Source organism: Scomber japonicus, chromosome 9 (assembly GCF_027409825.1).
Source record: "Scomber japonicus isolate fScoJap1 chromosome 9, fScoJap1.pri, whole genome shotgun sequence".
In the NCBI taxonomy this organism is placed as follows: domain Eukaryota; kingdom Metazoa; phylum Chordata; class Actinopteri; order Scombriformes; family Scombridae; genus Scomber; species Scomber japonicus.
In genome coordinates this window covers 2953875-2967343 of record NC_070586.1, presented here as the reverse complement: position 1 = coordinate 2967343, position 13469 = coordinate 2953875, and the positions used below count along the sequence as shown (strand labels likewise).

The 13469-nt window shown below is 37.9% G+C and overlaps 2 protein-coding genes across 2 annotated transcripts in view; both read right to left on the bottom strand.

The window, feature by feature from the left end:
- Positions 1-1932: 1932 nt before the first annotated feature.
- Positions 1933-7839, bottom strand: LOC128364279 (phosphatidylinositol 4-phosphate 5-kinase-like protein 1). The gene is made up of 7 exons (XM_053324812.1): positions 7694-7839; positions 6111-6235; positions 5725-5759; positions 5342-5397; positions 5142-5254; positions 4804-4966; positions 1933-2444 (listed from the first exon to the last, which is right to left on the bottom strand). Exons 1-7 carry the CDS (start codon positions 7837-7839, stop codon positions 2015-2017), a joined length of 1068 nt encoding a protein of 355 aa, XP_053180787.1. The 3' UTR covers positions 1933-2014.
- Positions 7840-11277: 3438 nt separating this feature from the next.
- lrrc2 (leucine rich repeat containing 2) overlaps positions 11278-13469 on the bottom strand; it is a 5733-nt gene continuing 3541 nt past the window's right edge. The window contains 4 exon segments of the mRNA XM_053324891.1: positions 11278-11327; positions 11590-11768; positions 12900-13052; positions 13308-13453. Of these exon segments, the coding sequence (XP_053180866.1) occupies positions 11278-11327; positions 11590-11768; positions 12900-13052; positions 13308-13453 (528 nt within the window).

Below are 13469 nucleotides of genomic sequence, written 5' to 3'. Positions count from 1 at the left end.
CTCTTCGCCTCTGATTTTTAATGGCAAACCAGTTTAAAGGCGCATTACTACCATCTAGTGGACTTATTGGGAACTGCATCTTAAAAAATCTCTATTGTTCCTGTTATTCTCATGTAATTAATTAGAATATTTATCTTTTCCCCAGCGTAATAACGTGTTTTCCATCATTTAGTATTATTAATTTAGAGTTTTAAAATTCAATGACTTGGTTTATGTTTAAATAATGCAAATAATGTACAGAAGTAAAATAAAGTCAGACTCTTTTCAGTACAGGAGTGTAAATATGGTTTAAGAGATGTTTGTAAGTTTACTGTTCCAAAAGCCAAAAAATAGATTAAAAGGAGAAGTGTTTCTGTTGTTGGGGTTAAACCTTTGGAATAAGATGTAACTCACTTTTGATTTTCAAATGAAGAGTTTATAGCTCTATTTTTCAGAGTTACACATTGAAATAGATAGTCTTTTCTTTTTTCTTTTTCTCTCATTTTCATCATCATTTCTTGGTGGGTAGCTTAATTTAATGTGGGATATAATGTAGGATAGGCATATATAAGCACTATCTGCCTTTACCTTTTCAGGCATTAACATTATACATTAATTACTTTATGCTGTTATTTAGAATCTATATACTTATTGTATACTGTAAGTACTTTTCTGTTTGTTTTGTTGTGATGACTGAATAAACACTACTACTACTACTACTACTATTACTACTACTACTACTGATATTAATGCTCTACTACTACTACTACTACTACTACTACTACTATTACTACTACTACTACTGATATTAATGCCCCTCTTTCTTCATCATGCCTAATCTATCAGTACATGTTTGGCAGTTCTCCATTTACAGCGTGTAGTCCAGTAGGTCCTATTCTGTGGAGTGTTTAATTTGACAATAGCCTATGACCATCTCTTCCTTTCCACCAATGCCTTAGTTTTTTGTATGTATGTATGTATGTAAAGATGTCAGTTAATTGTAGTTTTAAAGGGATGGTTCTGATTTTTTGAAGTGGGATTGAATGAAGTACTTGTATTTCCTACAGTAGGAAGGCCCACCTAAAATAATCAAATTAAATCAGTTTAAGTGAAGCTCAAGCACTTCTGCTACTTTAAAAATTGTATTTTTTATTTTTTTAGCTGCAATAGTAAGATGTGTTTGACTTGATGCTGACAGATTATACTCGTCATAATGTTATAATAATTCATAAGTGCTTATTGTCTTCTGTTGATCCCACTGAGGTACTACACCTCACTATAATACAGAATACTGTTTTAATAAATTTTGGATGTACCAAAACCACATAATGCAATCCTACAACCTTGCAATACATTTTGCATTTGTGTGAATAAAATAAAAAAACTACCCATTAGGATTACAGAGGGCAATACATATATATCTGATAAATAGATGAAAATAAAAAGAAACAGACATGGTTGTAAATTCTAACTTGTACCATAAGACATTTTTTTAACCCAATCCCTTAAAAGCATGTAAAGATACACACACTTATGAAAAACAATGTTACAAAAACCAACAAATCTCAAACAAAAAAAAAACATTTGACTTCAATTACTTTGCAGAATATATTGCACCTTATGTATAAAAGAAGTCCTCACAATGACAGTATAATGCTTTGACTGGATGTCAGCCTCTGGGTGAACGTGGCATTTAGAGTAAGAATGCTTTGATTGGTTGGAAGACTAGAAAGATGCTATATGAATTAACTCCATTTACCATCCTCAATTAATCATTTAGGGCAACAAGTCAACAGAGTGGAATATATTTCTCTCCAAAACACCATCACACTTACAAATGTTTAAAAGTAACCTTTAAAAAAACAATTACCAGTATGACCTTTTCAAAATGGAGAGAAAGTAAGTTTCATAAGAGTCTCTTCTGGAAAAGAATAGTTTAACATTTTAGGAACTATGCCTATTGACTTCCATCCAGTGGACACTTGGAACTGGGTAAGTGCCATGCATATCAATGATGGATGTTTTCTGCATTTAGTTAGTAAGTGCGCTCCTGTATCCACTGGCAGAACCTGCGTGAGTATTTGCGGGGGCTGACTGTGGAAAAGGCTCTGCCTGGGAAGCGGATGTTTTTCCACATGTTCTCCAGTCTTTTCTTCAAACCGTAAACAGTAAAAATGTCAATAATGCCCACAAAGTAGCGACGATCTGGCCCATCTATAGCATGAATGCTATTTTTGCAGTTAGGCAGTAGCCGGCGATGATGTTTGGCGAATTCCTGCAGCTCTGAGTCAGTGTTAGTTTCTTTTGGAAGGCTGTTTATTTCTTGGAGGGGGATCCCTTCATCAGTGGCCTCCGCTGCTCCCTGTTCTGACCCACAGTCTGTAGTATCTAGTACCACCTTACCTGGACTGACCTCCAGTAATGGAGTGCTGGTGGGGTCTGATCCAGTGGGACTGTCCACAGACCTACAAGAAAGACAAAAAAGAATCCACAGAATATCATCAGATAATTAATTTTTGTCACAAGGGCTGGAATTAAATTCAGTGTGTCCAGAATGTATAATATGCAGGCATCAGATATTGGATAGTTGGATTATATGACTTGGTTTGTACAGTTGATATCACAGATTCTATATAATGAAAATACTGTTTAAATCCTGTTTGAATCCTTCTCTATTGCTGCATGTGCCTTGACTCTGGAGGAGTTGGAGAAAGCAAATCATCAAATTCTTACAGAAATGTTTTGACAGTGACTGAAAAGAAGCAGACCTCCGTTCTCATCAGAAATACTATGGATTCAACACTTTAGTGCAGTAACATTTCTCAGACAGGTGTAGGCCTGCTGCTGAACAAACTACGTAGTAGGGGCGCCAACATGTCTGAACCCCTACGATGCACCAGAAAGTATCCTCAATGTTAAAATGTTTCTACATTTTCTTCTTATTATGTTGTGTAATTACAGGTTGTTGTTTACATTTCACTTTGTTGAATAAGATGTTTTACTCTCACTAACACAGACCTTTTCTGTAGCTACTTGGTATAACTGTTTAATCTCATATCATATGAAGTACTTCATGTTTCTGATGTCACTCCCACATCTGTCAAATGAATATCCTCAAAGCTAGAAAACCCAGAGTTGACTGAACTGGTTGACAGCAAGCTTTGTAGTACAGGTTATCTGGATGGCCAATGTTAGGCTCAGTGAGACTAACAAAAAGTTATCCCAGATATGTTCAACTTGCTTCACAGTGCACACCACTGATGTGCTGCTGAGAAACTTTGCCAATTTGGAAAATTGCAGCATTGCCCCAAGGGAGGCAGTATTTCCTCATATTCATTTCTTATTTTTCCAACTTTAGTGGTAAAGAATGTTGAAACCTTCTCACATGCTTATCAGTAACATGAAAAGTATTATGATTTGGTAGGCAAGTGAACCCAAGTGCAAAGACTTTAGGCTGAGTGAGACTGAATAAACCCCATTCGTCTTTTAGAAACAAAAGTTCTGAACAAAACAGACTAAAGAAACAGAACAAAAGATCAAACAATGACTGAACTGAAAACTAGGGCTGAAATACAAACTACACTGATGAGTGTGTGGGGAACAGGCAAAGAGCAGGGCAGGGCTGACGAGGCTAATGCAGGACAGATGTGTCAATGAGCAAAGAAAGGAAAATCAGTACAAGCGAAAATGCAAAAACAAAACCCCATTAAACTATCCTCTTTCTTGTAAACTAACACACAAAACCATGGCAGAACACACACAAAACATAACCCAAATACCCAACACTTCAACCTCACCCATCTGCAACAAATAAAACAAAAAACCACAAAACACAAAACGTCCAGAAATACAAAGTCCATGACAAAGACAAGAAAAGTGATTACATGTGAATACAACAATGAATAGCATCTGCACATGAGCTCTTTTAAACAAGTATAATAGACCTCAGAACTGAAAACTAGGGCTGAAATACAAACTACACTAATGTGTGAGTGGGGAACAGGCAAAGAGCAGGGCAGGGCTGACGAGGCTGATGCAGGACAGATGTGTCAATGAGCAAAGAAAGGAAAATCAGTACAAGCGAAAATGCAAAAACAAAACCCCATTAAACTATCCTCTTTCTTGTAAACTAACACACACGAAACATAACCCAAATACCCAACACTTCAACCTCACCCATCTGCAACAAATAAAACAAAAAACCACAAAACACAAAACGTCCAGAAATAACAAAGTCCATGACAAAGACAAGAAAAGTGATTACATGTGAATACAACAATGAATAGCATCTGCACATGAGCTCTTTTAACCAAGTTTAATAGACCTCAAATCTAATGGACCAGCTTTTCGTCACAGTCAAAAGTGTCATCCAATCATGGCGTGGCGAAGAAGGAGTTTAGGTAGCAGTGAAGGTATTGGAATGGAAAGAAAGGTTAGTGTCTACCTATGGCAAGTCATTCTGATGCCAGAACTGAAAGTTGGCAAATACTTTAGAAATGGAGATATAGATGAACTTTGCCTCGTGACGTCCCAACAAACTCGTATGACAAGTTCTGTGACATTGACCAATAGGAGCACAGAACTGTAAACATGTTGAAGCTTCTGAAATAGAGGAAGGTTCATGGTGCCAGTATCATACACTCCAGCTTTTATCCTTGCTTGGATAATAGCTTCTAGCAGACATAAAAATTGTGTCGTTTCTCTCAAGAAGGCAGGTTATTGTATTTCCTTTGATAGTACATTGAACCAATACAAAAGATTAAAAAGATAAGATACTATTGCAAAGAAACTGGTTTTGTGCTTGTTCAAAAGATGAAAACCTACTTTGTCGTACGAATTACAAGGTTTGCCAAAGAGTGTTTCCCATCAAGCTCATCTTGGTGCAGAGGCTGATGGGCCAGCAGGAGACTGTAGTCCAGCACATTCAGCCCTTGAAGGAAGGCAGCATCCGCTTTCACTTGATCAGCAAACCAGCTTTTCTCTTGACCTACAACAACCACATACACATTTACATTTAACATGTCTTTACACCCACTGAGTAAACCTGACTCAAATTTATTCTGCAGCTGAAACATTTAATTCACATACAGTAGCTTTATAGCATGATTCATGCGACTACAGTAATAAGAAGAGTAAGTGAGTGCTGGAGAAAGGACACTTACCTAATTCAATATGCTGCCCTTCAAAGTTATTGTCCTTCAGCACTTTAATGATGTTTTCCCCCCCAGTGTCAGGGTTAGTCCATCGACCCACCTCACAGCCTTTCATGTCAAATCTATACAACAAAAATATCACAGCTTTCATACATCCATAAAACATAACACACACCCAAACACACTGGAGAAGAACATAGAGACTGTACCTAATATTGATCCTCTCATCTGGGTAAAACACACTCTGCATCACAATGAAGTACTTCTGGAGAGCAAACAGACAATACTGCAATGTAATAATTATAAACTACATTTCTTTATAAGAAAAGGTATTAAAAAACAATAATATATTATAAAAAATTATAAAATATTATAAAAAATAAACGAAAACGATAAAAAGGTAAAAATCAAAATGAGATAAAAGGTTGAATGAATTAAAAGCAATACAGTAGAAATACGTTTTGAGCTACTTCTTGAAAATATCAGAGGTTGATTATCTAATATGGACCTAGTTTTGGTTAAGTTACTGAGCAGATGTAGTGGATATATAGTTACAGTTCATCAACAGTTATATAAATTATGAATAAAATACCTTCATTTGATTGGGTATTACAATCCTGTGTACACCTGGAAAGTGGAAAGAAGGAAACATGTTATTATTTCATGTGTGATTTTTCTTTTTCTCTCACTTCCTCCTTTTTTGTTTTACTTTAAAAAAAACTAAATTCCCTGAATTTCTACAATGAAAGAAGTGCACAGTTAGAAGGGGCATAAAAATGGACCATAGTATAAAAGAGCCGTCTGTAAAACTGTTGACAGGTTGCCTTGAACTGCAAACAAGGTAAATTGTGACTTTTTGTGTTATGGATTTGTATTTATGAATTATAATACATCCACAGGTGAATCTTACAGTGGAGGAGGTGACTGATCTTCTCTGCTGAAACATTCAACAAGTCACTTCCTATGCACTGCTCTTACCTAGAAACCTCACCAGCAGTGAATGAGGGTACTTCTCTAAGTGCTCCATGTATGCCTGCAGATTGGACAGGAGAAACATGACCTCTCGTTTGTTCTGGGTCTTTAGGAAGAACCGCTTGTCGTTCCTACAACCAGGAACACAGAATCCGACAATGACTTCAAAACCACAGAATATGTTCATTGCCAACATTATAATTAATACTTTTTATATGGTTATCATGGTTAAGGTACAAGAAAGGTCATGATTAATGTTAAATGCTGGTTTTTGTTGAGATACACCAGTGCAGACTCTGGATAGGAGATTAAAAACATCCTACCATTTTTGAAAACTACATAAAGGCACTTTCTATTACTTGAAAATGATGTTAACACTGACTGTAAATTGTGACATACAGAATCGTCTTATCTTAGCTGTAATTTCAAGCAAACTGGGCTACAATTGAGTCACAACGGTACAACGGTTTGTACCTGTTGGGGTCTGCATGAATGTTAAATGTGCCGCACACACACACATACACAGAATATAAATGATGAATAAGTCGACCACTCGAGACAAAATGTTTCTCTTTTTTTTCATTAATACTCACTGTTCACCGACAGTCATTTTCTGCCACATCAGATCAGCTGCTACTGTATTGCTTTTTTTCTTAAATATACTCATCATCTGCATGTATTCATTAATATTTCTAACTCCTTTGGGGAGAAGTAGGAGGACTGAGCCCTTTGTTTCTGCTGTTGTCATGGTGAATCACGTTATCTGTGCTCCATTGATGAGGGCTTGGTATCTCCTCATGCATGAGCTTCACTCAGAGTTACTTTGACTCAGAGTTGATTGAACTAACTGTTAACACGTGCTCTGAAACCCAAAACTCTGAGTTTGACAGCTCAGAGTTGGTCAACCTAGAGTTCAGGTTTTAACTCAGAGTTAGTTAAACCTGCTTCCTGAAACAGGCCCGTGTACTGCCTAATCCTAAACACCGATTGGCTTGTGTGTGGTGTCGTCAGAAGCAGGAGAGGCTCACGGTCGTAAACATCTAGTCACGTGTACTCTGAGATGGACGTGCACGTCAGGAAATGACGTAAACGGACCATATATGGTTTGTTATTTGTGTTATTACATTACGTGTTGGACTAAATACATGTTGACATATTGAGGAAAGTATTCCGGTTTTATGGAAACGGATTTCATATTTCACAAGAATGGATACTTGGCGAGCTGTACAGAAAGTCCTGAGTCATAAGATGATCGTTGTGGATAAAGAGAAGACTTTGAAGGTATGTAGGCATTATAGCTTTTCTTACTTAGCTCAGGGGCTAGCCGAGCTAATCCCTAATACTATTACGGCTGTGAGCAACCATATAAGTCGTGAGTGGTCTTGAATGAATCAGGACAATCTAAGCTTTCCAACGATGTACGGCATGAATATATATGTTTAAAGGTTGTTTAAAGGTTGGTGTTTAAAACATTCAGAAGAACTTGTGGCTACCTCCTAACATCCGTCCCGTTCCGTAGATGGAACAGCGTGCATTAAGAGGTTAAGGGGTTGGTCAATGGACAGTATGTAACACAATATTCTGCTCACGTGACAAAGAAATTTGCTTTGCTCTTGGAGTTGCTGACAAACTGCAGGTAGCATCCTCCTGAGCAGAGGGATGTCACATATTCCTCCTCCGTGATGTCGAGTGAATGCCTCAGTTTAGCAAACACCGGTGCTGCAAATGTCTGCATCTCAAACCCCTGCAAGGCAAGGATCAAACAGAAGGCTTGTAATTGTCTTAGTGTTTAACTACTATGTTTAACTTGCTAGACAAGAACCTGATACAACACTATCAAAATATTAATAAGAAATATATTACCAAGATGACATGATGAAGCTTTAAAAACTGCTGAACATAAACACTTGCCTCATGGGTTTGAGTTTCCTGAGCCTTGAACTGCTTAGCTGTGAGTGTATCCTGTGCAAAAGATTAAATGTTTATGAGTGCATTTATGTATAAAATGCGTAATAGTTATAACCAATACAATCGCCTAACTCCTCACCTGGCCCGAGGAGCCCATAGTGGTCTGAATGGAAGCATGCATGCCTTCTTTTATCATAGTCGTCAGCTGGTAGAACTCATGTTCGGGGTTGATCTCAAACATTCCGAGCATCCTCCATCTCTGATTCAGATGCCACCAGCGTCTCCGCCGGGTGGCTCTGGAGGCGTTGGCAGCTTTTCTCTGTGACATCTGTGAGAAAGCGTGGAGACATCAGTCCAACATGGAAAGAATGACATTCAGCAGCAGTATACTGCAAACATATGCATGCCAAGAGGAAACATGTTTTTAAAGAGCATGGGCTGATAGTTTATAGGTTGCAGTTGGAAATAGACGAGTCATCATTTCTACTTGCTTAACACACACGTGACACTGAAATGGATTTCTTTCTTTTTATGAACAAATTCTGTCAAGAGTCATCAGTGTGCACTACAAGTCAGTTTAGCTAACACACATCTGATCATTCCTGTACATCTGGAAAGCTGATTCAACTCCTGTCCGGTTTGAAGTGAGAAGTATATTTATGTCTGTGTCTTTATGCTGCAGCTGTTCCAACAAATTCTCCAAATGATGACGTTTCTATCAGCAATAATCAGCACAGCATCTGTCTGTGTCTTCCAAAACTGTAGGAGGACACTGCTAGCCAATAATGATGTTTTACATGTGACATGACTGTGGTTGAGATCTGGTTGCAGGTTTAGACACAGAAACCACCTGATTAGGTTTAAGGTTTGAATTACACAGCAGCCTTCCCAGTCCTAGTTTGCTATTCTGTCTTTCCCAGTTTTAAATCCCATCTGTGTGGTACAGGGTTAATGTACTTAACTTTACGATCACTTATTTTCTGATTGAACCTCTTGCAGTATTTCCTCTCAGTTCAGCAGTCTGAATTAGCATCACGGACGTCAAGAAAAAGATACACATAAGGTGTTATTTCTTAGTAAGTGTAAGCAACTCTGTGTGTATTACAAGGCATGTTCATCCAGCTTTGTGGTTCATACAGACATCAGAGAGAGACAGAGAGAAAGAGAGCGAGAGAGAGAGAGGGAGAGGCAGGCAGGGAGGAGCTGATGTGGCAGCGATCCTCTTCCACACTTTGTTCTAAACTTATAAAACACTGCAAGTCAAAAGAAGTACTTCTCTCTAACCCATAACATGATTATTTAGACCAGATCTTCTACCTGACACTCACATTCTGTCCAGAGTTGGTTCAAAGATTTAACCGTACATGATCAGCTCTTACCTCGTTCCTGCGTGGATATGCACAGTCTGAAATGAGCCTTTTCTCTCTCTCTCTCTCTGTGTGTGTGTGTGTGTGTGTAATGTTCCCTCCCCGTTTAACTAGTGCAGCATTCCAGACTGGTTAGTCAGACTTGGCAAGGAGTGTCACACACTGAAGAAAAGGAATTTCTTTCACGAGGAAACCCTTAAAGATGAAAAAACTATTCATTGATCTAAATGAATCCTCCTGTTTGACCCGAGGACAAGATTATCTGCTGACATTACATTTAAACAACTGGAATGATTTCAAAACAGTATCATGACTGAACGTATGCCGTCTGTATGTATACATAGTAGTTGAAATAAATCAGAGTTTCTTCTTTTTTTAACTCAAATATTAGGTAGAATTTCATTTAAATGAGGCTTATTAACCGTAATTTCCCAAAAATATATGTAAAACATTGGAATAAAGTTGGCTTCAACACAGAATTAGGTGATAATATACTTTAAGCTTTATTGTCAAACTAGACTGGCTCAACTTTCAAGATCAGAGTCAGGCAATGTGAACAAAAACACTTTTTTTCCAAAAACATTTATTAAAATGGAAAACAAACATATCAGAAACAACAAACACACTTTTCTCAATCAAACTTCACACACAGAAACATCCGGATGCTGCTTCAGTGGAAATCAGTCACAACTAATACAAAAACAAAAGTAAAGACACTTTTTATTCCTCCAGATGGAAGAGACAGAAACCAGGAAATAAAATCACTAAATATGTTTTGATTAGAATTAATTTATTCATTATACTTTCACATAACTTCCACTATCTCCTGTATATTTTTACTAAACTAATAAATCACATTAAATCACATTCAGCCTCATTTCTCTGTTTGGTCACAACATTCACACCTTCAACCATAAAACCCAGTTTATGTTTCTCATGAACAAAAAACATTAAAATAAATCACACTCACCGCAGGGACCAAAGAGAAATCTATATAAATTGAATAAATCAGCCTGGACTTTTATCACCCTGAGCATTTTCTTAAATACCTGATCAAAGAGGAATATTTATAAAATATTAAATTATTAAATGTTAGACACAGGACTCTTTGTAAAAACAGGGTTTACAATGAGGCAAACTTCAATGTCTGCGCTGCTGTCACAATATTCAAATGATGAAATCTAATTTTGGAATGAGGAAAGCAGAAAATCATTGGACAACAACTCATAGACTTCAAAGAAAAAACAGGAATTAATTAAATAAATTATCTTCTGCGGTCATCAGAAGTGTGTTTATCATTAATTCAAATATTGGCTTAATAAATATATGGAAGTTCATTCCTGCCAGAAAAAAAGTTGAAATATTAGGAATGAAGAAAACACAACATAGATTTGGACTTCCTCAAGCAATCTTGTCATGTTTCCAATCTGAATACAGTATTCAGAAAAGCACAAATAGTTTTTATGTTTATTTATTTCATATATACATTTAAAAGATTATTTGTTTTCAGGAGGAGAAAAGGCCCACTGTTCTCTACTCATCCTGGTTCATGTCCAAATTAGGTTTTTTGACTTCCTATAAGTGTGTTTATTTTTTTAACATTTTCTCCTGGCAGAAATGGTCCTCCATACCTGCAACTAGAACATTTCTCTGTGCAATTTTAAAATGATTCCATATCTAAGCTGAAAAACACTGGTCTGAAACATAAAACAAATATTCACATCAAACATGGCAGTGCTCAGAGTCAGAGCTAAGAACAAGCTCGTGTTTTCTAAGGGACCTTTCTGTTAGGTTTTTTTTTTCTTTCCTGGTGCTGCTTTGAAAAGTGCTGTAACATTTGATGTCTTGTTCACTCACATGGCGACAGACTTTCAGCTCAACCTTCATCCTCATCTTCCTCACAGCAGGCATGAGATGGAGACTTTTGTTGTGGAGTGGGGGACAGTGTCTGTTGTGGGGAAGAAAAGAAGTTCATCCAAATCATCATAGTGTCACCATTGTACATCTTTTTATTCCCAACTGCACAAACGTTGTACCTATAATGTGGCTTAGTTGAAGTTTGAATTAGTTTAAAATATATATATAACACAATTTATTTATTTCTAGATGTCAACATTAGTTCGTAGAGCTACCACAGCAACTGAAAATCAGCGTTGGAGGACATATTAATGTATTTTCTAATTTTTGGGCTTTTTGTCCCTGAGTCTCACCTCTGTCCTGCAGCGTGTTGATGTACGCCTCGATGAACTCTTTCTCACTGCTGTCCTTCTTCACCTCCTCTTCCTTCTCTCTCCACCTCCTTCTCTGGTCCTTCTGTTCCTCCTTCTTCTTCTCCTCTTCTTTCTTCTTCTTCTCTTCACTTGCAGGGTTGTCGTACAATCGGATAAACCTGGTGGGGGAACAGCAGAGAGACCCACACTTTACCTGAGACCACCTGACCTTTGGGTCCAACCATAGACTGTATAAAAGAAATGGACGTGGTTTGTGGACTGCTGCTCGGAAGCCAATAGTTTCTAATCTAGGCAGCGCCATCTTGAAAATTTCAGGTGCATGCTGGGAAAATAAAAACATGGATTCTACTTATATGGGCATGAGGCGGAGCCATGGGTGGAGCAGGGAGGTTGCTATGGTTACAAGGGCTGGATCTCGAGGACATTGGGCAATCAACCTGTCAATCAGGACGTAGCCACGCCCTAATGCATACCCTGCTTTATCGTCACATATAAAATCAGGGAGGCCAAAATGTCCCAAATGAACATCATACTGCATTGAAGAAGGCTTTAAACTAGCGATTGAGACCATAAACACATTTTGAAAACGTTTACTGAGGTTAGAAATCAAGTGAGAAGTTGGTGAATTCTCCATTGACTTGTATAGAGACGGTCGCCCCCTGGTGGCCTTTTGATAGAATGCAGTTCTAAGTTACTTCCGTGTTGGCCTCATTTCAGAGGACCGGAGCTCCCCGCCTGGGTCAAACTTAAATCCATAAATGTTTACGGGCTTTGTTAAATGAGGTGACATAATAACACCAGAGAACAGTCTGACAAAATCAACAGATGTATCTTTAATTATTGATAGATCAGAAAACCTTTTGTCTCAATCAGTAAATGAAGGTTTAATGTGGCGTTCCACAAGGTTTCATTCTGGGTCCTCTACACTTATGTCACTGGTACTTTTACTGTACTTGAGTAAATAACTTGAGTAAAGCAGTATTCTGTGTTATACTGGTGCTCCATTCAATATTTTTGATGAAGCTTATAAAGCATAGAGCAGATCCACACAACTGTCCTGCCTCTGGTCATTCTTATAGATGCTGCTTAGACTTCCACTTTTGTATTCTGCATTCTCATAATACTTGTGTCAGCATCAGTCCCCGTTATTGACTTAAAAAAGCATTTCTAACATAATGTTTTAATGTTGTCTCGTCCTTTTTATTATAGTTTATTTTTAGCTTTGTCTCTGATGCATCGCCCAGTTTCTCAGACTTTGTGAGAGCTGCTGTGTGGTGTAGTTTGCATACTTGATGTCAGGGTTGCTGCACAGTTTGGTCGGGACGCAGGTGAGCTCATCGCCACTGACAACTATCATCTTGAGTGTGGAGACGTTGGTGAGAGACTTAGGGAGATACGACAGGTTGTTTTTATGGACGAACAGAGAGACCAGCTGCTCCAACCTAAGAGAAAAAGACATAATTTTCATATTTATGTTTGGATTTTCAGCATCTTGTAGAATCTGTATTGTGCTAATACATCTGACAAAGCAGTATCAGTGCTTCATCATTTTAATATTCACACGTTGACTACTCAACACGTTGTTTGTTTTATATGCTAAAGTTCTACCACACTACCTCTCTAATCAGATACCCATCAATGCAGCAGATCAGGATGATTTGAAGCTGATTGCAGATAGAGATGATATCATCAGTTACCTGTCCATGTCTTGTGGCAGATCGGTCAGATGGTTGTTGCTCAGGTCCAGCACCTGCAGGCTGCTCATCCTCAGAGCACAGATGGGTATAGACACAAACTTGTTCTCCGCTATGTCCAGGTGAACCAGCTGCTTCAGGTCACTCAGCTGCAGACAGACAGTA

What these genes read in the sequence shown, in the direction of transcription:
- LOC128364279 (XM_053324812.1), bottom strand. Translation starts at nt 7,839, where the DNA reads ATGCAGACATTTGCAGCACCGGTGTTTGCTAAACTGAGGCATTCACTC. An exon ending in AAAGCAAATTTCTTTGTCAC is followed by an intron (nt 6,236 to 7,693) that starts GTGAGCAGAATA and finishes TCCTGGTTGTAG; the next exon opens with GAACGACAAGCGGTTCTTCC. An exon ending in ACTGCTGGTGAGGTTTCTAG is followed by an intron (nt 5,760 to 6,110) that starts GTAAGAGCAGTG and finishes TCCACTTTCCAG; the next exon opens with GTGTACACAGGATTGTAATA.